This window comes from Ovis aries, chromosome 2 (assembly GCF_016772045.2).
Source record: "Ovis aries strain OAR_USU_Benz2616 breed Rambouillet chromosome 2, ARS-UI_Ramb_v3.0, whole genome shotgun sequence".
In the NCBI taxonomy this organism is placed as follows: domain Eukaryota; kingdom Metazoa; phylum Chordata; class Mammalia; order Artiodactyla; family Bovidae; genus Ovis; species Ovis aries.
This window is the reverse complement of record NC_056055.1, coordinates 203,215,548-203,237,338: the sequence shown is the minus strand read 5'-3', so window position 1 is coordinate 203,237,338 and position 21,791 is coordinate 203,215,548. Positions and strand designations below refer to the sequence as shown.

At 39.7% G+C, this 21,791-nt stretch overlaps 1 protein-coding gene across 4 annotated transcripts; it reads right to left on the bottom strand.

Moving 5' to 3' along the window:
• Positions 1 to 5,520: 5,520 nt before the first annotated feature.
• BZW1 (basic leucine zipper and W2 domains 1) lies at positions 5,521 to 20,742 on the bottom strand. 4 transcript variants are annotated; one of them, XM_042244944.2, is made up of 12 exons: positions 20,512 to 20,742; positions 19,401 to 19,474; positions 17,271 to 17,447; positions 15,556 to 15,650; positions 14,874 to 14,939; positions 14,144 to 14,279; positions 13,311 to 13,420; positions 12,983 to 13,153; positions 12,447 to 12,593; positions 11,770 to 11,908; positions 10,630 to 10,752; positions 5,521 to 10,021 (listed from the first exon to the last, which is right to left on the bottom strand). In XM_042244944.2, the coding sequence occupies exons 1-12, from the start codon at positions 20,556 to 20,558 to the stop codon at positions 9,990 to 9,992; spliced, it is 1,317 nt and encodes a 438-aa protein (XP_042100878.1). In that variant the 5' UTR covers positions 20,559 to 20,742; the 3' UTR covers positions 5,521 to 9,989. The 4 variants fall into 4 exon arrangements, with proteins under 4 accessions (XP_042100878.1, XP_060266176.1, XP_060266177.1 ...); XM_060410193.1 differs by having other exon boundaries at positions 5,521 to 10,752; XM_060410194.1 differs by having other exon boundaries at positions 5,521 to 10,752; positions 20,657 to 20,742.
• Positions 20,743 to 21,791: the final 1,049 nt, after the last annotated feature.

Here is a 21,791-nt window from a genome sequence, read left to right as displayed (position 1 = left end):
GTCATTATCAGTGTATCAGTGTATGACTGATAAGTCATATACATGTTAGCTTTGTCTTTTCTCTGGTAAACTGAAGGCATCCATATATTGTATTATTTGTTAGAAACTGCTATTTTCAACTTTTATAATTTAGTACTGAAATAATACATGAACACTTCTCATTAAGAGAAGACTCAAACAATACAAAATATAATGTAGATTAAAATAAAGTCCTGCTTCACTTATCTTCCTCATCCTCATCCCCATCCCAGCGATGAATTTGCATCTGTACCTATGTACACAGTGAAACAAAAATTTTATTTAGTATCTATTTGGCTGTACCGAGTCTTAGTTGTGGGAACTTCAATCTTCATTGCGGCATGCTGACTCTCAGTTGTGGCATGTGGGATCTAGTTCCCTGACCAGGGATCGCACCCGGGCTTCCTGCAGAGTCTGTGCCACTGGACCTCCAGGGAAGTTCTTATGTACACATTTTTAAACTTTAGAAATGAGGTTGTACCTCTTGCTTTTTTTCTTATAGAAAAAGTCTTCCTGTAAGATAGGTGTGGCAGAATTTTTCCAAAAATATCTACAACAATCTCTCCCACTTCACATATTCTTTAGAACTGGTAACTGCTTCAAATAAAAGACATAGCAGCAGTCACGCCAGGTCATAAAAGCCCATGAGACTCCTTTCTTGTTTTCGTTGAACACTTGCTCTCAGCAGCTCCCTCTCGGGGGACTACTTTTTGGAATCCAGCTCAATAATATGGTGAATCTCCCATATACCTGTGCTGTCTCTACTCTTATTTGTGCTGTGATCATCACAAATTATATCATTTGACATCATGAGTTCAACAGTTTTATTATTGTTTATGTACTGGTATTATAATCGGATGGAGAAAAAAGAATTACAGACAAAAAAGACATTTATACTTTTACATTTACCTATGTAGTGACATTTACCAATACTCTTTATTTATGTGGGTTTGAATTACTGTCTAGTGTCCTTTCATTTCAGCCTGAAGGACTGTTCAGTACTTCTTGTAGGGCAGGTCTTCTATAACAGATTTTCTGTTTTTGTTTTTTTTTTTTCTGTGAATTTCTCAATTTTCCCTTCATTTTTGAAGGATAGATTTGCTGCCTACAGAATTCTTGATTGACATGCTTTTTTTATTTTTTAAGCACCTTGAATATGTCATCTCATTGCTTTCTGGCCTCTGCAGTGTCTCATGCATTCAGATGCAACCATTCCAAGCCACGTCCTTGTAGTAATCATTATGCAATAATGGCCAATAATGGCCAGTGCAGCAGGTACCTGGCCTCTCAAACACTTCATTTTTGAAGTGCTTCATCAATAATTTCATTAGCTATGATGCTATTTCATGCCATGGATTCCTGGAATTCTGTTTCTGCCAAAAAAACTCCATAGCACATTCAAGTACAAACCAGATCCCAAATACCCTCTTTCACAGTTTGTTTTCAAGGACCACTCCTGGTGCCAATTCTTTTCAGCCAGGAGACCAGTTTTAACAGAGATTTAATATAAAGTATTTTAAAGTAAGAACTAGGGAGTTGAAAAGGCTGTTGCTCCTAAGTCGCTTCAGTCGTATCCAACTCTGTGCAACCCCATAGACAGCAGCCCACCAGGCTCCCCCGTCCCTGGGATTCTCCAGGCAAGAATACTGGAGTGGGTTGCCATTTCCTTTGCCAATGCATGAAAGTGAAAATCAAAGTGAAGTCGCTCCGTCCTGTCCGACTCTTCACAACCCCATGGACTGCAGCCTACCAGGCTCCTCTGCCAATGGGATTTTCCAGGCAAGAGTACTGGAGTGGGGTGCCATTGCCTTCTCTAGAGGTAGTAATTGCAAGAAGCAACAATCCTGTCTGTGGCTGAAGGTAAAAAGGCAAGATGTTAGGATTATTAAAATTTAAAGGTTTAGAAGAGAACCCAAAGAGCGAGGATTCACTTTGGGGAGGGGCACTTACTTGGCTGGTACTACAGCCTTCAACTCAGAAAATGAACCCCATGGAGCTGAGGCAGATTTTTGAGAGAAAAATGCCAGCTGGCTGGTACTGGTATTTCTGAGAGTGACCGTAGTCAGTCTGTGTGGAAAACTGCAGAATGGAGCCAAGTGCCTACTCCAGGGTGACGGGCCATTGCTGAAGTGACACTGACAGGAACAGGAAGGAAACAGGAAGCAGCAAGTCAGTCTCCTCTATCATTCCAGTTTCCCTCTAAGACCCTCTATAGGCAGAGCCTACCTAGTAGCTCAAGACAGTAAAGCGTCCGCCTGCAAGGCAGGAGACCCAAGTTCAATCCCTTGGTTGGGAAGATCCCCTGGAGAAGGAAATGGCAACCCACTCCATTGTCCTTGCCTGGAGAATCCCATGGACAAAGGAGCCTGGTGGGCTACAGTCCATGGGGTCACAAAGAATCGGACACAACTGAGCGACTAACACACACACACACAACTGAGAACCAGATGGCATACAAAAAATGCAGTGTGCAGAGTTCCAGCCCTAACATCATGTAGGATGAAAGGGTATGTTGAAGCTAAGAGACAACAGCTTCATAATTGGCACATTACCTCCTGATTTTTTTCCCCTATGATGATGGATCTATTTGGATTTTCTCCTTGAGTCTATTATGGCTATTTTGTTTGCTGTTTCACTTTATATTTCTAAAGAACCATTCAGGATTACATTCATCTGCATGGAATAGAACACCTGAAATAAAAGTGATCCAAAGATTATCTGAAAGTAGTCCAGATGTAGGTTGTTCAGGGATATAACGCTGTTATGAACTCGAGATTTTCCCATTTTGCTGCTTTGCAATTCTCCACAAATAGTTCCTCATCTTTATGGTCCAAGAATCCTGTTTGAACTCCAGTCATCATGCCCATTTCCCAGCTAGTAGGAAGGAAAAAGGGAAGGGAAAAGACATGGCCACTTCCTCTAGGGGCATCGTCTGTAGCTGAATTATATGGTCACTCTTACAAGGGAGGCTGACAGATGTTCTATGAGCAGACATGTGTCCAGCTAAAAGTTGAGGAGTCTTAAGAACAAATCAAAAGAATCAATATTGGGGACTACTGTAGCTCTGCTACACAGGGGTATTGTGCTAGGGATCTGCCCACTTTTTTGGAGGGGGGAGTTCAGAATTTTAATATGGTGCTCTTACCCTCTATGCTGTCAACTAGTCCATAGCCCCCCGTCATTTCTCCCCAATTTATACAGATGGTATACCCATTTTCTGCTTAATTGTGTAAGGGCAGTCAGTGGTGGCATAAATTGAGAAAGGATAGAGAAGGTGCTCTTACAGAGCCCAATAAATTCATCTATTTTCAGCTTTATTCCTTACCAGCATCCTTAAAATGAGCAGTTCTAACTTCTGAGACTTTCCTGGACCCTGGGGTCAATTTATTTCTCCTTGTTAGGTCTCTACTGTGCCACAAGATTAGAATAGAGAATGCTAAAACCAAGTCAGTCATCTGCTTTCCTTCTTCCAACAACTGAGTATTTTCATCTGCCATTAACTCTTCTCTTTGTGACTTTAAAAAAATAATATTAAAAAATATTCACTTTTGGCTGGCCCGAGTCTTTGTTGCTGCACGTGGGCTTTCTCCACTTGTGGCAAGTGGGGGCTACTCTCCAGTTGTGGTGCACAGGTTTCTCATTGCAGTGGCTTCTTCTGTTGTGGAGATGGGCACACGGTAGTGTTGCTAAAGCAATGTGAGGATGGTTGTTGAAACTTCCATTACTTTCTACCAATTCAAATCTAACAAGAGACCTCAATTCAGAGCTCTTAGTTCCCCATGAACATATCCTTCCTTGCCAGACAAAATAATAGTCACTATTCGTGTGATTATGTGACAAGTACTACATCAAGCACCTCAATTTTATTTAAATAGATCATTTCATTGTCAACTTCTCAACCACTTCATGAAATCGGCATCATTATCACAGTTCCTTCTTTTACAGATGCAGAAAAGGCGGCTCAAAGATTGGATTATTTGCCCAATCACACAGCTCATAGACAAGCGTGACATCTTCATCCAAGATTGTTTCAGGAAGGCGTGCAGTTTTGATGCAGAGGGCTTACAAACCATATTTTTTCTGGTGTGATTTGTTTCTTGTGGCATTTGAGTGGTAGATTATAGAAAGCCCTTGAAAGTGAACTCTCCAACTTGCTAGTACCTCTCATGTCTTTGTTTTGCACTCACCTCACTCTTGATTCAGAGAAGGCAATGGCACCCCACTCCAGTACTCTTGCCTGGAAAATCCCATGGACACACGAGCCTGGTAGGCTGCAGCCCATGGCGTCGTGAAGAGTCAGACATGGCTGTGTGACTTCACTTTCACTTTTCACTTTCATGCACTGGAGAAGGAAATGGCAACCCACTCCAGTGTTCTTGCCTGGAGAATCCCAGGGGGAGGCTGGTGGGCTGCCATCTATGGGGTTGCAGAGTCGGACACGACTGAAGTGACTTAGCAGCAGCACTCTTGATTACCTACTCTGTTCCACAGGCGTGAATTTTGGCACCCAGTACTGCTCACCTCTCTGTTGACTGACAGACTCTAATCCTGGTCCCATCAGTAACAGCAACCCTAACTACTGAAGAGAAATCTTGGGTTAATCTTATCAAATTCATATAACAGAGTTAATTCTATATGTAAACTTCCCCATAAGTTCATTTTTTTATACACTCCAGTATTCTAATCCAGGAAACACCAGACTTATTCCTTCACATATTCAACTAAAATTTAATGCTTACTACCAAATACTATCGAATACAGAGTATGTAGTGGTGAATGAGGGGAAGGCAGATTAAGTTAAAGGATTATACAGCACCCTCCAGGCAAAGGCAAAAATCTTAAAACTACACTTGCATTTAAACACTACCCTAGGTGTTAAGAGATGATGCTGCTGCTAAGTCACTTTAGTCGTGTCTGACTTTGTGCGACCCCATAGATCAGGCTCTGCCATCCCTGGGATTCTCCTGGCAAGAACACTGGAGTGGGTTGCCATTTCCTTCTCCAATGCATGAAAGTGAAAAGTCAAAGTGAAGTCACTGAGTCGTGTCCAACTCTCAGCGACCCCATGGACTGCAGCCCACCAAGCTCCTCCATCCATTGGATTTTCCAGGCAAGAGTACTGGAGTGGGGTGCCATTGCCTTCTCCGTAAGAGATGCTGATGGCTTCAATTCAGGTAATGTCTTTGGAGAGAAGTAATCTTGTAATTGGAATGGGCATTATTTGATCTGTTAGATGTGAGAAGGAAAGAGAAGGGACCTGAAGCTTTCTGGAGAGGGTAGATGGCATTTTTTGAATGTGCACAGGTTTGGATGGGAGTTTGAAGTATAGGTGAGTCAAACGAAAGCAAACATTATCTGGAGATAATTGTCTTCTGAGGGCACAGGCCTTTTTGATGGCATTTTAAACACGAAAGCAAAACAGGGCCAGAAAAAGGACCGAGTTTTCAACAACTCCAGCACTCAAAGGTTATTGACAACAACCAGTGCAAGTCATTGCTCTTCTTTTTACATTAGTAAGGAGTTCATGAAATTTTATTCAATTTCAAGGGTACAGGCAAGAAGCAAATTTCACAGTTAAACACAGAAATAATGCAGCAATGTAATTACTGGCTTGAATGGCTGTACTTGAGGTTGTTCAGAGTGTCAAGAACTATCTGGATTATCGGCTATCCCGTTTTCTCCATTCTTCAGCTATTTGCCATGCCAGGATCCATTAGTCCTAACTAGAATGGAAATAAAGTGTACTTACAGAGATAATATTTTATTCTTAAGATGCCAGAGAATGTAGAACACCTTTCTGTATAGAGTATTCTTCAGTCTGTATTTCCCCAATGTTTACCTCTAAGTCAACTTTAAGCACAGCCTTCAGGAGTTCAGCTTTAAAAAAAATGGTTTAAACTATTTTCATCCTAAGATATTTTAAAATGGTTATTACACTGACTGGAAATTCCCTGAAACAACTCAATTATATTTGATAACTTTGTAGCACCCCAAATTCATTATACATATTGAATGCATAGTTCGCAGACCTACACTAATACAACTATAAACATTCTAATTGTATCACAGTTTAATGAGATATTGGTCCCTCTCGATAGTCTACAAAGCAAAGGACTAAATAGATTTGTTGCCACTGTTTCCTCTAGGGCACTAGAGGAGGCACAAGCAGTTGAAGCCTTTACTTGAAGGTTAATAACTTGACAGAAATTGACTGTTATTTGTAAAATATTCTCACCCTTTTTTCAATTCATTAAGAGGTGAAATTATAATCTTGGAATAAAGATAAAAGGATTATAAGTGCATTGGAAAATTAAAACGACTGGATTTGGTATGGTGGCTAATAGCCACAGTTACATAGAAAGAAAAAAAAGTAGAGAGGCAAAGGGAGTTTGGAAATCTTTCTGACCCAAACCAAATTTCATACAATTATGCAAGAATGTGTTTAAGTACAAATCCACTGCAATTCAAGTTTTTTAGACAGAGGCCAATTATAAATTCATTATTTTGAAGTCAAAAGTACTTATTTTCTAGATTCCGCTTATATAAAGCCATCTAAAAACATATTTCTTAATAATTATATGTGAAACCATTAGGCCTCAGTAGGCTGGTGAATAGACATACTCTTTATCAATACTAGAGCACTAATATTTTATATGAAAGATCACAGCAAGGCAGTTTACTAGAATTGTCACAGAAATGCAATAGCCTATTTAACATGGCACCTGTAAATAGCATTGGAGGAAATTTTTACAAAGGTAATTCAGTAGTCTAGGTATTAATAAAGTACACTAAAACTTTGGCATCTATGTTACATTTTCAACCAGCCAATAATAGTTCTATCAGTTCCTGCAAGCAGCTTACTTGGATATGACTGTAGACTCACTGGTAAAATTCCAATGCCATTTATCAATGTATTATAACCTACTTTAATTAGATCATTCACCTAGGATTTTAACTGTTTTTTATAGATGAGAAGGAACCTGAACGATTCTAATTATGAATACATTTCTAAATCAAGCAAGAATCTATCAAGACATCCAAAGCCAATGGGCAATGATTTGTCTCATGCCTGTGGCTGGAAGGATGTAAAGCACAGCTGTTAAATGATGCTGACTGGCAGAAAACAAAGGTCTGCTATTTTCTACTAACTGGCAGAAAACAATACTGCTTCAGGATTTGGACACACATAAAGATATGTCTGCCAATGCAAACGTCTGCCACTAGGTGGTCCTCCCTTAGAAAAATACATTAGAGTATGATTTCTCAAATGGGGGTGGTGTCACCCCCAAACAGGGCCCCCAAACCCCTCTTACTCTTTTCATGTAAAAAGCAGATAGAATACACATACAGCATATCTGTGATACTAAAATTCATTGGGGAAATTCCCCGGTGGTCCAGTGGTTAGGACTCCATGTTTTCAATGCTGAGGGCACAGGTTCAAACCCTGGTTGGGGAACCGAGATCCTGCAAGCCAAGTAGTGTGGCCCCCCAAAATTCATTGGTGCACTGTTCAAGTTTCAAATGCTTTAGGGATAGGGTTGATGAGGAAAAAAAACCTTAAAAACATTGAATTGGAAATAAATCTCACCCCACCATTACTATGCTGTGTTAAAATAGCCTGTGGCATTTGCAATTTTCTTAAGAATATAATAAATGTCTCTAGGACAATACTCCCAGAATAATTAAGATTAAGAAATTTAATCAGCTCTAAGCACACATTTAATTATGGTATCTAAGAGGAGACTTATCCTTAGAAACTGACACCAAGTTAGGAAAATCAATGAACATTTATCGGATCATGATTACAAGTACAATCTTAACATCTATATTTACATATCTGAGGTTGGCACTGGCAGCTGAGACTCAAAATTGCCACTTAAAATTCAGAATGAAAATCTGCTAAGTCTTTTTAGAAAGCATTCCCTTTCTTTATACTGTCATAGGTGACATCCACTTACTGTTAATATTGCAGTAAGTAAACACTACTTTGTCATTATGAAGGAAAAAACTGATCAGACAGAGATCATAATGTAGTTTTCTGGAAAACTACACACACTTTCACTATACACAGTATATAATAAACAAGGTACACTCTGTACTGCAGTAACATGCAATGGTTTGGTTGTAGAAATGTTAATGTAATTTCTGCTACATCAGAATTCTGTGAAGTTGGGAGTCATAAGGATGAAAAGAGCAATTGTTTAATGGTTACACAGTAGATACATCTGACGCATAACATACAGTTACCACTAGGTATCAGCATGGAATTTACAAACAAAAATTTAAAAAAAAAAAAAAAAAAGAAGAAGACTGACCTATATAAACCTAAGTGTAAGGATGGACTTTATTTTTTTAAAAAAAGTCTTTTGAGGACTACAAATTACAAAGTAAAAGCAGATCACTATGTAGAAACCTAGTGAATACATTTTGCCTGTGCATGAAAGCTTTATCAAAAGTCATTCATTTAACAATTTCACCCCCTTCACAACGGTATCAATTATAATGCTCTTCTTCATAAGGTTATACCTTTATTTCAAACTATATTACATGTTATTCCCTTAAGATAAACTTCTAAACACAAATTCTTGGCTCATAAGAATGGCACCTTTGAAAAAGGCAATTTCCACTCAAGTCTCTCGTGGCATTATTCCAAGCTTGTTTCTTTCACCAGTCAAAAAACTTTCAAAGTGTTTACTTTCAACATGAAATCTTTCCAGCAAAAAGCGTGGCCACACTTTGTTTTCTAATGACTACATATGAAGACAGGTAGCAGCAAGAAAAGATGGAAATTAAAAAGGCAGCCATTAAAATAAATGGATCAACTGTATAGAAGAGATATTTGGCTCATGGCAATTTAAGAAACTGGCAACTAGGTTAACAGCCAGATAGCTGAGTCATAAATGAACCTGTGAAGAGAATGAAGCTGGTCCACTATGACCAAGTAGCAACACATCATTATCACCGCACTTCTCTCTCTACAACAAATACGCTAAGCCAACAGGCAATACGGAGTTATATTTGGAGTCCCAATTAGAACATGCTGATCTTTTTTCTTTCAACAATTTTCTGGGTTTAGTACAGTCATTTGCTTTACTCGCACTATTTCTGGTCCTCTCTCACGAATCTAAGTGCAGGATAAGTGTAAAATACTTTAAATGGCAAGGCTTTTTCCAAGGTATGTTTGAAAATGGCTTTGTGAAAAGAATATTCATTTGTTTTGTGTGGAAAGAAACAAACTGAATGCAGAAGTTTTTCAATGGGAAAAAGCTTAATTTTTTTCTTCCTATTACCTCTGCCACATACAATTTCCCAAATACCCTACTTTCAAGTTTGTTCTCCATGGCTTCATTTTAGGGAATGAAAATCAGAGAGCAGACAATTGAGCTCAAGTACATCTGGGGCTAAAAATGCCAAGAAAATGTTAACATGGAAGCAATGGTCCAAATACTCAAGATTCATGTTAATGAATTCAATTACTGTATATGATAGTTTTCATTGATGAGCAGGGCTTTGGGCATATCAAATTATCACACAAATCATTGCCTTCTGAGACACTGGATACTTTTACAGTTTAATTTGCAAACAGAATTTTTATAACAAATTATTTTTAACCAAATCATATCTTGAAAACTGTTTATATAGAAAACCCAGGGAATAAAGTGAACTGTTCATTGTGGAAGGCCTTAAATTACATTATTACAGTAGAAAATACAGGAGGTAGAAGATAACTGAAAAGACTAATGCAACATCAGATTCAAATCTATAGCTCCTGTAGCTACCTAAAACATGGTTTTAGAAACTAAATCCAACATTTCCAGTAACCATAGAAACAGTTAAAATAAAATTTGCCATGAAAGCCCTTATATCATGCTTGATATAGGGAGGTAGGAAGATGTAAGAACCAGGACACATGAGACATGACATTTTATCTACAACTCCTGTTTGCTTTACTGAGGGTGTAGTTTCAAAATTCAGTCACCTTCTTCAGCTTCAGACTCAGATTCTAGAAAAGGGGAAAAGTGCAATCAAGCATTACATAATATCAGAAAATAAAAGTTCCATTTATAACTTTACTTAAAATTTTTTATTAATAATGATCTACTCATATGAGGAGGATATCTAAAAGTATGCATCTGTAAATCTCAAAATTCATAAATATTTGGACTTCCCTGGTGGCTCAGATGATAAACCTGCAATGCAGGAGACCCAGGTTCAGTCCCAGGGTTGGGAAGATCCCCCGGAGGGCATGGCAACCCAACTCCAGTATTCTTGCCTGGAGAATTCCATGCACAGAGGAGTCTGGGAAGCTATAGCCCAGGGGGTTCCAGAGTCGGACATGAGTGATTGACTAATGCACACATTCTCAAAATTTTCAATTTTCCTAAGAACTTTAGTATTATGGCCAAGTCATCAAAATGCTTGAAGTCTAGTTTTTCTCCCCTGCCTTAAAGTAAATGAGTTTTTGGAGGTGTGTCATGAATAAACAAAAATCTGTACTTTAGGTACAAAATGGTATCTGAATGAAGGATGACATGTATGGACATATTCTTGTCCACATTAAAATAAGTTCTCAGGCTTTACCAAACAGATTGCACAAATGAAAAGACTTACCCTCTTCAGCATTTTTGAGCCACTCTACAAACTTTTTCATTTGCTCAAGGAAGACACTCTTCCCCTTGGCAACGTGTGCATCTTTATACCATTTTAGAATGGGTTCTTCACTCAGAACTTCAGCTGTAAAGAAGAGAGCACCCTTTACATCTGTGGAGTATTCATACAGTACTTCCGTAACTGAGGCAGAGTCAGAAACTCCCTAAGGTGCACATGCCTTCAGAGCATTTTTGTTTTGACTGAAATGTGGAGTAAAATCAATTATTTTTGTTGCTTATAAAATAAATCTGTGTTCAACACTCAGCTAGTTTCTTCAACAAATTAATTTTTAAAAGAAAAGTAGAAAAGATGAAATGAGAACCATGCACTAATAAACTTTATCAACTTGAAGAGTGATTCTCTCAACTGAAGGCAACCTGATCCCCTAGGGACACCAGACAATGTTTGCAGACGTTGCTGGTTGTTGCGCTGGGGAGATGTGCTACTGGTACCTGTTGGCTGATGCCAGGGATGCTGTTAAACACTCTATAATGCATGGGACACTCATCTACAAAACAGCTTTCTGGCCCAAAACAGTAGTGTCAAGGTTGAGAAATCTTGTGATAAATGATTAGGGATAATTGATAGATAATTCAAAAGATTATTTTACATGTGGTACTGTGATTTTACTTAAAAGTCCACTGTTTTATTGATAAAATTGAAAGTTATTTATAAACTTTTCCAGAATTAAATGAGGATTTTAAAGACTTATTTCTAAACAATCTGGAGGAAGTAAGTGGAGGTATAGATACTTTAAGGAAATCTAACCACAAGTTGATAATCACCAAAGCACAGGGTGCTTAAAAAAAAAAAAAAATCTGGGGATGCAGATAGGCCTCTAGGTTTAAAATACGGGAACCAAGAAAATCTTTTGTCTGGGGAAGAGGACTGCAGCAGGTGAAGTCTGAGGCTCAAGAAGGCTTTAGAGATGTTTTAATAATAATGCACTAAAAATGTATCCAATTATATCAGACAACTCAGCCCTATGATTAGAGTGAAATACTTTAGGGTGCTTATGTTCAGAGAACTACTTGTTAGAACTATTTTGAGTTTTCTAGGCTTTGCAATAAACGTATTAACAAAATTCAAAATTTAAATTACCTTTATAAAAAAGCACCACTATTTTCTGGAAGGCTTTCATGAAATGAATGTTGTCATAGCAGTACTCCTGAATCTTCAGTAACAGAGTCAGCTCAGACTGACCTTGAGTTGTAAAGGCAGCAAGTAGAGGGCTGTATTGCTTTTAAAGGGAAAGGAGAAAAGATTCAGCCATTCAGTACAATGCTGAATGTACTGAATTTGTACATGCAGTACAAACTCCTAAAAGATAGACCACAACTCATCTTTTACAATCATTATATATTCTATTTAGTGGAAGTTTTTCTTTTTTTTTTTAAAGGCAGAAAAATCTCTTAAGCATTTAAATCAAAGAGGCAATACTAAACCAAGAATTCCAGATAACTGCGACTACAATCTTAATATTTTAAAGGGAGAAAAGAGAGAAACCTATTTTTCAATATTCTTTCAAAAGCAAACACCAAATTACAAGTTTAAGCTACTTTTAAACATGTATTTGTTTTTATCCTATGAGCAACAGAAAGCCCAAGTTAAGACTTTTTAAAAGGTTATCACCAATATTTAACATGTTATTTGTCTACTTACTGGTAGTTTACCTCCAGAAACCATAGGATATGATAAATCCTTTTGGAAAAAGTACACTGACTGTGCACTTATCCCCACTTACAAAAGTAATATTTTATCAGGCACAGTTCTAATACCTTCAAGTGCTTGATGGCTTGCTCTGCTACAAGCTCCTCTTTTTTGTTCCATTCCACAGTGCTCATTACGCTGGACCATACTATTCCAATGACAACGGGTTCTGGGATGTTGTTTTTTTTCATTTCTTCCTTGACATACAAAATTATCTGCAAAATAATCCAAATTTCGTACAGAAGTAAGTATGATATTTAGTACAGAACTAAGTTTGATACTATACATATCAAACTTACAAAAAAGCATGAAGACCTTTCCATGCAACTAGCAATGACCGGGAGACTACATACAACCACACAACTTTTAAAACTAGAAGGTATAGACTTCTACTTCTACACCTTATGTTACACATAGGCAAACTACCTAAGAAAAGCCCATGACGAAAACAGAAAGGTCTGTCTATTGGCCTGCACCCTACAAAATCCCCAACTATTTGGATCTGGGGGCACATGTAAGGCATCAAATATGAAAAAGACTGAGGCAAAGCCTCAGCATAACATTCTACAGCTATTATTAAAACTCACTCTGGTAAAATACTTACATCCTTAAATGGATCACCACGGGACATCTGTTCTTGAAGTTCTTTCTGGAGTTCCTTACGAGCTCCTATGGTTTGCTGATTCCGAACATATTCTGAAAGCTCCTTCAAGCCTGCCTCAGTAAAATACTTTGTGAAGTGTTCAACGCTTTGTTTATTGGCAGGAAAAAGTTCCTGAAATGAGAATTTAATCTGGTTAAATGGTTTTCAAATCATTAAAAAAAAACAAAAACAAAACACTTTCCCTCTCCTCACAGATTAAAAATGGGAGAGCTGCCGGCACATTTTCCTTAAGTGTTGTCAAGAAAGTGAAGAATGAAAAGTCACAAACCATCAGTCTGTTATCCATGCTCACTTTCCGAAGACTTGCAGCTACTGCATTGATATCTTTTTCATTTATCCATGATTTAAAGAGCTTTACAGCAAAAGCTGCTGAAACCCCTGTAGAAAAACAGAGCTTATTTAACAGAAGTACTTTCTTGGGTTTCAATGACTTTGTCTCCCCATGTCCTCTCTCTGAAGGTCCAGCACACAGGATTATTCACTTTATCCCCAAACTTCCCTCTGCCACTGTTGACCAACCCATTTCAATTTCTCTTTTCTGCCACTTGTTAGTTGTGTACTGTTAGTTAAGTTAGATTTTTCTGATGTGTAAAATGAGAGTGACAACTCTTACATTTGACAGAGTTGTTCTGAGAATTACATTGAGGCATGTTAAATACTCAGTAATCAAAGTAAAAAAAACAAGTTAGCTTTTCAGTTACTGTACAGAACAATTTAACTATGGATATCATAAAAGGGAACTTGTTTTTCTTTTCAGCTTGCCATTTCCCCCATTTTCTCTATTCAAAATGTTCCTAAGTTTCCCAATTGGAATTAATCTCTTTGGGTTCCACAGCATTTCTATTTTTACTTTACAATCAATCACATTTTGTCTAGACCCTGGATATTTGGTGTGTGTCTAAATGCTAAAGTTATACATTAAATGACTGAATTAAAATGAACCAATTAAATTCAAGGATACTAGGTAAAAAAACTATCACTATCACACAAGTCAGATCTACACAAACTATATCCTAACTTTTATATCAGTTCATCTTTTATGCTCTTATCTACACCACTCTCAGCCAACTAGAGATTATCCATTTGTGAAAGGGTGATTACCTTCTTTAACCAAATTCTCATTGTAAAGGCTATTAAGAATGGATGCATTAAGTGTTCCATTAGCCAGAAGAACACCAGTCAACATAGCCAGCTTGTTCCTTTCCGACTCTGAAAAACCCTTTAAGAACAGCAGCAGCTATAAAGGTAAATAGTCAAGGGTTAAAAGAGCAACTGTATTATATAAAAAGAAGCAGTAAAGCATTTTATATTGGTTAAAACTATGGGCTCTGAGGTCTAATCACACAAGTTTATATCTCAGTTATAATGCTCACTAGCTGAATAATCTTAGGCAAGACACTTAACCTCTGGTGCAGTCTCCTCTCGTCCACATGTAAATGTGTAAAATAAAACTTGCTTCACAGGGCTTTTGAGAGTACTGAATGAGTTAATATTAACTTTATCAAATTTTCTGTGCACCGATATGTACACTATCTGACTCTGACAGCAAGCATGGTAAATTTCTCTTTGTCAAGGTATTTAGCTCTGATCTGTTAACTCTGACTTTTGAACAAACTCCACTTGGATTTTTACCACTTTGCCACTTGTTTGAACACAGAACTAAGAAACAGTGTGCAGCAAATTAAACTACATGATATATTCCAAACTTCATTTCAAAGACAGCCCACCTAAATATCTAAAATTATCTCAAAACCATGGCAGAATTAGGATTTAACATCCCCTTCTTTGGCCCCAACCTTTTGTTCTCCACAAAGGATATTGCTGCTCATACCTTTTTAACTTCATCTTCAAAACCTTTCTCCAGGTATTTGTAGCGCCTGATTAACTTGTTAAAAACCTGTAAGAATTAATAAAGGAACTGAATAACTTCATATGTAAAAATGTCAGATACCTAAAAGATCTAAATCAGGGAAACTAAGACCTCTCCACAGTATCTCTAGAACAGCAAAGAAATGAACCTTTCATTAGATATTTAATCAGCTTAGGAAGTCTTGTCCTTTCCGAAATCCTACAATATACCAATAATGTTAACACTTTAATTACCAGCCCCAATAGACTTTTATTGCCAAGGTATCAAAGCACAAATTAATTCCTGCTCAAATACAAGTCATTTACCTATCTGTAGGATATTAACAGAAGATCATAAAATATAGTTCTACTTTCTGAATGACAAAGACAACAACCCCTAGGTTAGATGCACTTGTATGAACTTTTAAATGAGACTTTAAAAAAAGGATTAATTCTAGAAAAACAAACAAGAAAAGGAAAAGTAATTCAATTTTTTTCTTCAATGCATTTTGAAGTTTCCAAATCATACTGTACACCAAGAACACCTCTAAACCCTCAGCTCAAATTCCTTCAACTTTCTGCCACCAATCTCTTAAAAGCAGACTATTCCTTAAACATTAGCCAGATGGATAACAGCTAACTGAATTATGTAAAGTTTAATTCACCTGAGCAAATGCTTGCATGGTCTCTAGGTCTTCTTGTGCTGCAAACACACAGACATCTGTACGCATCATGTCATCTGCCAGTGTACCACCTGGGGCTAAAGTATATTTTACAAAAAAATTGTAATGTCATTCATTTAAAATTAATTATTATTTCAACCTTTCTGATTTCACAGTTCCACCACTGAGCAACTGTTTGACTACATGCAAGCCTCTCTAAGCCTCCATTCTGCATGTACACAAGCAAGAGTTCTCGTTCCAGCAGCTTGGTGTGAGGTTCAATACGATGTTACTGTGAAAACATTTTGGAATACTTTAGGGAGCCATGGAAATGAAATTACCAGCATCAATTGAGGATATATAACTAAGTAGCAGATTCTGTTAAGATATCCTGAGCTGCTGAGAGTGAGGGCAGGAGTAAACTAGCAGGGCTATGAGTAGAAATATAATGGGAGCCACATAATGTAATTCTAAATCTCCTAGCAGCCACATTAAAAATAAGAAGTGAAATTAATTTTGATATATTTTAACCCAACACATCAAAAATATTACCATTTTAGTATTCAAAGTGTTATTAAGACGTCTTATTCTATTTAACATTGTCTTCAAAATCCAATGTGTATGTGAACCTCTCAATTTGTACTTGGCACATTCTAAGTGATAGTGGCTAATACACAGAAGAGTGCAGAATCAGGCTTCAGTTACTTGTTGTCCAATTGCTAAGTTGTGTCCAACTCTGCCATCCTATGGACTCAGGTATAGTACTGTCCTGAATTGGCTCTAGGACTCTAGTGGACACCAAAATCTGTCAATACTCAAGTCCCTTATATAAAAGGGAATGTGCGTGCTTAGTCACTCAGTTGTGTCTGACTCTTTGTGAACCAACTGACTGTAACCCGCCAGGATCCTTTCTCCCTGGGGATTCTCCAGGCCAGAATATTGGAGTGGGTTGCCATGCCCTCCTCCAGGGGATCTTCCCAACCCAGGGATCAAACCCAGGTCTCCTGCATTGCAGGCAGATTCTTTACTACCTGAGCCACCAGGGAAGCCCATGAATACTGGAGTGGGTAGGCTATCCCTTCTCCAGGGGATCTCCCCAACCCAGGAATTGAACCAGGGTTACCAGGGGCATAGTAGTTGTATACAACCTGCATTTATCCTTCTGTATATTTTAATGGTCTCTAGGTTGTATGTAATATCAAATACAATGTAAATGCATGCTGAAAAACAGTTGCTGGATATGGAAAATGCAAGTTTTGCTTTTTGGAACTTTCTGCTCTTCCCCGGAAAATTTTTGATCCACAGTTGAGTTGAATCCATGGATGTGGAACCTTGGATATAGAGGGTTGTCTGTATAAAGTATTTGGTAAGACAGAACAAGAGATACGGATTTCTTCATTAACTGAGAGTATGCACACACAAGTTGGAAAAATCACCTATGACAGACGTTTTGGGACTTATGTATCAGACTGAAAAGTCTTCCCCAAATGTTATGATTCTATTATGGATTTCAAATATAAAGCTATACACAGCAAGGCAATCTGCAAATTTACTATAATTTGAGAAGAAAAAAAAAAAAAGTGAAAATCCTAAGGGGGTTAGAAAAAAAACAAACACAAACAAAGCCATCCTGATTTGATATGTCTGTCAAACAGTTCATATGCTGGGTTTTACATAATCCCCATACAACACTCTTCCCACAAGACCCAGACACTTACCCAGCATTCCGCCAGCCACCAGAATGTCAAAGAGTGTTTCTGCATATCGTCGGTAATCAAGTTTTGCTCCAGAAGCATCAAGAAACTTTGCTACTGCTTCCAAATCAGTACCAGTTTCAGTTAAGCCTTGAATAATGCAGTCTTGAAACTGAGTAGGGTCAAACCTCTCTTTTTCATCTGGAGGGAAAACCCCAAAACATTTAAGTTTTAAAAGGGCATGAAACCACTGCCTTATGAAGCTGTAACTACTGAGTAAGTTAACCACATTCATTACCATTTCACTTATTTCAATATCTGGAAAAAACAAACGCTATTTAATTGCCTAAGACCTGTAACACAAGCAAACACAACAGGAGACTAAACACATATCCTTTGCAAGTTGCACCTCTGCGAGTGCAGGGCAGGACTGCCTATCACAAGAAGTGTATGGCTTCTCTCTATTTTTTCACGCAGGTCTCCCAAGTGACCTAAATGAGCTGGTGTGTTCCTACTGCTAGGAGACAATTTCCACCTGGAATGTGTGAAATTCAGGGTATCTTCTATACTTCAGGTAAACTTTATTCCTGAGTGAAATTTTGTCTAAGTAGGGACACCTCTTGATTTTCTTTAAATGACCATATCACTTTCTACTTAAAAAGAAAAAAAAAAAAAACCAAAACACTCTAATACTTGCAGTTATGAGTAGGGGCTCTGGATTTAAACTGCCTGATTTAAACTGAGATCAGCACTTTGCTATCTGAAGTTGAGCAACTTGGTGCATTCTTCATGTCTGAATGTTCCTGAGGTAAACGGTGATTAAGAGTAGGATCCATCTCATGAAGTTGTTCTGAATATGAAATGACATAAATAAAATAGAAAGCACACTCAACAGTACCTTGGGTATATACCCAGCCTTTACTGTGCTGCCGTCACACACTCCAGGGTAGCCTTTGATCTCCCTATCTAGGTTAGATGTCTTAATTTCAACATAGCACTAGGGTGACCAAAGTTTGCCTAGGACTTTCCTTGTTTGCAACACTGAAAGGCCTATGTCCTGGGAACTCTATTCAGTCCCAGGCAAATCAGGATCCAATTATTAAGAATTAAGAGACCATGAGTAATCTCAACCTGCAACTGGGGAAGTGACATATCTTCCTGATACTAACAACAATACTAAAACTACTAAATAATGTATTATACCAGATAACATATACAGGCTTTTCCATGATAGAATTGTTCTGGTTCCCAACTATTCTTCCTCTTGAGAAAATTTACTGGCCTAAAACTTAATGAATCTTCAAAGACTAGAATCAAAACACTCGTTCCCTGCTGTAAGGCGGCAGGCTACAATTAGAAATTATAAAAAGATTCTGTAATATATATCTCTAAGTGTCTGCCACTCAGGGTTGAAAAAACATAATTTATAACCAGTAGCCAACCCAGTTCTTTATTTCCTAAAAGTTTCCTGTAAGATAAGGTCAATATGTACTTTTGAGCAATAACATTGAAAAGTTTAGGGGTAAAACATTAAAGCTAAGACAAAATATATCTGAGACCACATCTCATTTAACTTTGTATCGGGAGTTGCTACAGTATTCAATATTCACCAAAGTATCTAATAAAATACAAGTAGTTAATGCAATTCTTGTGCTTTAAAACAAAAACCTAAGTCTGTGAGGAAATAGTTTCAAAAGACAGTGCAATGTGAACTCTGTTCCATAATTAACTTCCATGGGTTAAAGTCTGATTTTTCTCTCACAAATGTTCACATAGCTTGGATGAAACTAGTAATCACATTAGGAGTTCTCCTTTTATAAACTGACCTTTTCTCTCAAGCAAAATCTTGCTTAAATGAAATTTAGCGAGTGAAAATGAAGCCCTGAAGTCCTTACTTTTTTTTGTTTAGAGTCACTGTATGTTCACAATAAAGACCATTACTAGCCTGCTTAGATATATCTATGTTGATATCACAAATCTTAAAGGCAGTAGAAACAGTAAGGCTATATCTGTAATGGCAATCAACTACAAATTCAAGCTCCTTTCTGGTAGTTTCCCTTTAAGTTTTAATACTAAGCAATAGCCTGCCAGAGGAACCAAGATATAAGTTATTCTGGAGGTCTGAAGAGAAGATATTAAAATATAAATATTTACCTCTTTTTCTGGTTTTAAAACGCTGGCCTGATAGCGTTGGCTTTTGCTGCTTTTGATTATTCATAAAAGACACCCTAAGGGGGGAAAATAAGGCCTTAAAAATATCAGTGCCATAACATCCATTTTAAAAACAAACCATCAAACCTTGGCCTAGTCACGGATAAACTACATAGAACATACACTTTCAGCCTAGCAATAGACCTGGGACGGGCACAAAGAATTACCTTTGCTTGATTAAATGAAAGTTCAAAACCTGCATTTCTCCCTACAAAAACCTCTTTAAAGATGAAATGTGAAGGCCACTTTTAAATGACTTCACAGCGCCACTGCGACTAGTGGCAAACCACCCATCATAAGCGGTCTCCTCCTCGTTCCTGTTTAAATTCGCCTTCATCTTCCACTACTCTGAGCACCACAGAGGGCTAACAGAAACGACCACCGTGATCAGCAGGTATACAAAACACGTATGTCAACTTGAAGACGCTATCAGAAGGCTAATCCCTTCATCCGAGGGCAGCACTACCCTACCCTCAAGTCGTGCCCGGGACCGTAGCGGTCGCTTGCACCACTCCAGCCGGCAAAAAGTGGCTGAGAACGGGCCTAGCCTCCTCCGCCCCATCCCTTACAAGGCAAGCCTCATGCCCGGGCACGTGTCTCCCCATTCAACCCTTCCCGGGCCTCCAGCCCAGCGACGGATAATCCACACCCCGCCCAAGGGCTGCTCCTCGCCCGCAGCCCCTTCTCCACTGACCCCGTGGTCGGCGGTGGCGGCCGCCGCAACGAGCGGACCAAAGGCGCCGAGGCGCTTCGCGCCGGGGGCCCCGCCGCCCCGTACATCCGCCCGCCCTCCAGCGAAAGCAGCGGCGGTGGAGGCGGCCGCAGTGGTGGTGGCGGCCCCTCCGCCCCGCCCGCCGGAACCCCCCACGCGTACATCACCCAACAGAGGCCGCGGCGGCTTTGTTACCCAGGCCGGACAGGGCTGGACGAGGGCCTGCCTCGCCCACTGCCTCCGTCCGTGGAGCCGCGGGGCACACCGCGCCCCGCGTTCCGGCCCGGGCAGCCGCCTCTCGATCTCCCCGCTGGAGCAGCGGCTCCGACCCCTGAATCCAACCTCGAGATCTGGTCCGGCTTCATGCGGCGGCCTCCGCCCGGGCCCATCCAAATCCGGCCGCAAAGGACTCACCGGCTCCCTCACCCTCTACCCAACAACTAGAGCCCGCAATCTCGGCCCGAGATGAGCAAGCCCCGCGTCTCACCGAATTTAAGGCGATGAGAAAAGAGCCAGAAACCCCGGAGGTGGCAGCAACTGCGGCGGTGTCTCCTCTGCTACCGGAACTAACGCGAGGAGGAGGAGGAGGGAAGAGGTGCCACCCCCGCCCCGGCCGGTCTCCTATCGCGAGATTTCTTCCTCCGGTGCCCTACCCACCCTTCTCCACCCCTCCTGGATCACGGTTCAGCGGCCTGGGGTAGGAAAGGAAGCGAACGTGATTTTCAAAGATTCTTTATTCTTTTATTGGGTTCCCGATTTCCCGGACACTAGACTAGACTAGCCCATCTTTCTTCCACCGCCGTGTCCTCCGGCCTCTTAGTCAGCAGCTGGAGGGGGTTGGGAGAACGAATATCCCCCCGCCACCCCCGCCGGTGCCGAGGAAGTTGGATACGTCCGTCCCAAGTCCCTTCCGCACCGACCCTTCCACCCACTCCCCCTCCCACACCCTCCCCCTGCGCCGGAAGTTGAAGCCGGAAGGCTGGGGACGCCCAGGACGTTCGTGGGTGGGAGCGGAGTTTAGTAAGGAGTTCTTTTCTGGCCTCTTCTCTGGCTGAAGTTGGAAAGAGCTTGCACAGGCTAAGTCCAAAGCGGGGCAACATTGCTCCGCGATGGTGGCTGGGTGGGGTCATGTACTACCACTGCTAGGAGCGAGGAAAATCCAGGTAGGGATCAGAAGGAAGTCTGGTCCTCCGACTGCGGCCGCCATCCTTGCAGTGATCTCCGTAGTTCCCTCCTGAGTGTGATGATTGTGGGAACTTGGAGATCATCAGATGCGCTGGAGGATTTGTTAAAACGCACTGCTGAGACTCACCTGAATCCCATCGGTGTGGAACCCAAGAATGTGCATTTCTAACAAGTTCCTTTTGATGCTTAATGCTGCCAGTCACGGGACCATAAAGAAAGCTCAACGCCGAAGAATTGATGCTTTGTCCAGGTTTCTAACATCCACAGTGCTTTTCGCACACACTATCGAATTAGAGGATGTGTCACCAGAGAGCTGGGGAACAGTAACATAGTGTGTGCGAAAAGCACTGTGGCAGTTACAAACCTGGACAAATAGAGATGCACAGTGTCTTCAGGATATAGGTTTTATTTTTACTCCGTTTGTACATTAGTTGTTT

Bases quoted from the DNA above. Each gene is read 5' to 3' on its own strand.
- BZW1 (XM_060410193.1), bottom strand. From the start codon at position 20,558: ATGGGCCCGGGCGGAGGCCGCCGCATGAAGCCGGACCAGATCTCGAG. The intron at 17,448-19,400 runs GTAAATATTTAT...TTTTCCCTCCAG, and splicing joins TTTTAAAACCAGAAAAAGAG to ATGAAAAAGAGAGGTTTGAC. The intron at 11,909-12,446 runs GTATTAGAACTG...TCCCTTTAAAAG, and splicing joins AAGCCATCAAGCACTTGAAG to CAATACAGCCCTCTACTTGC.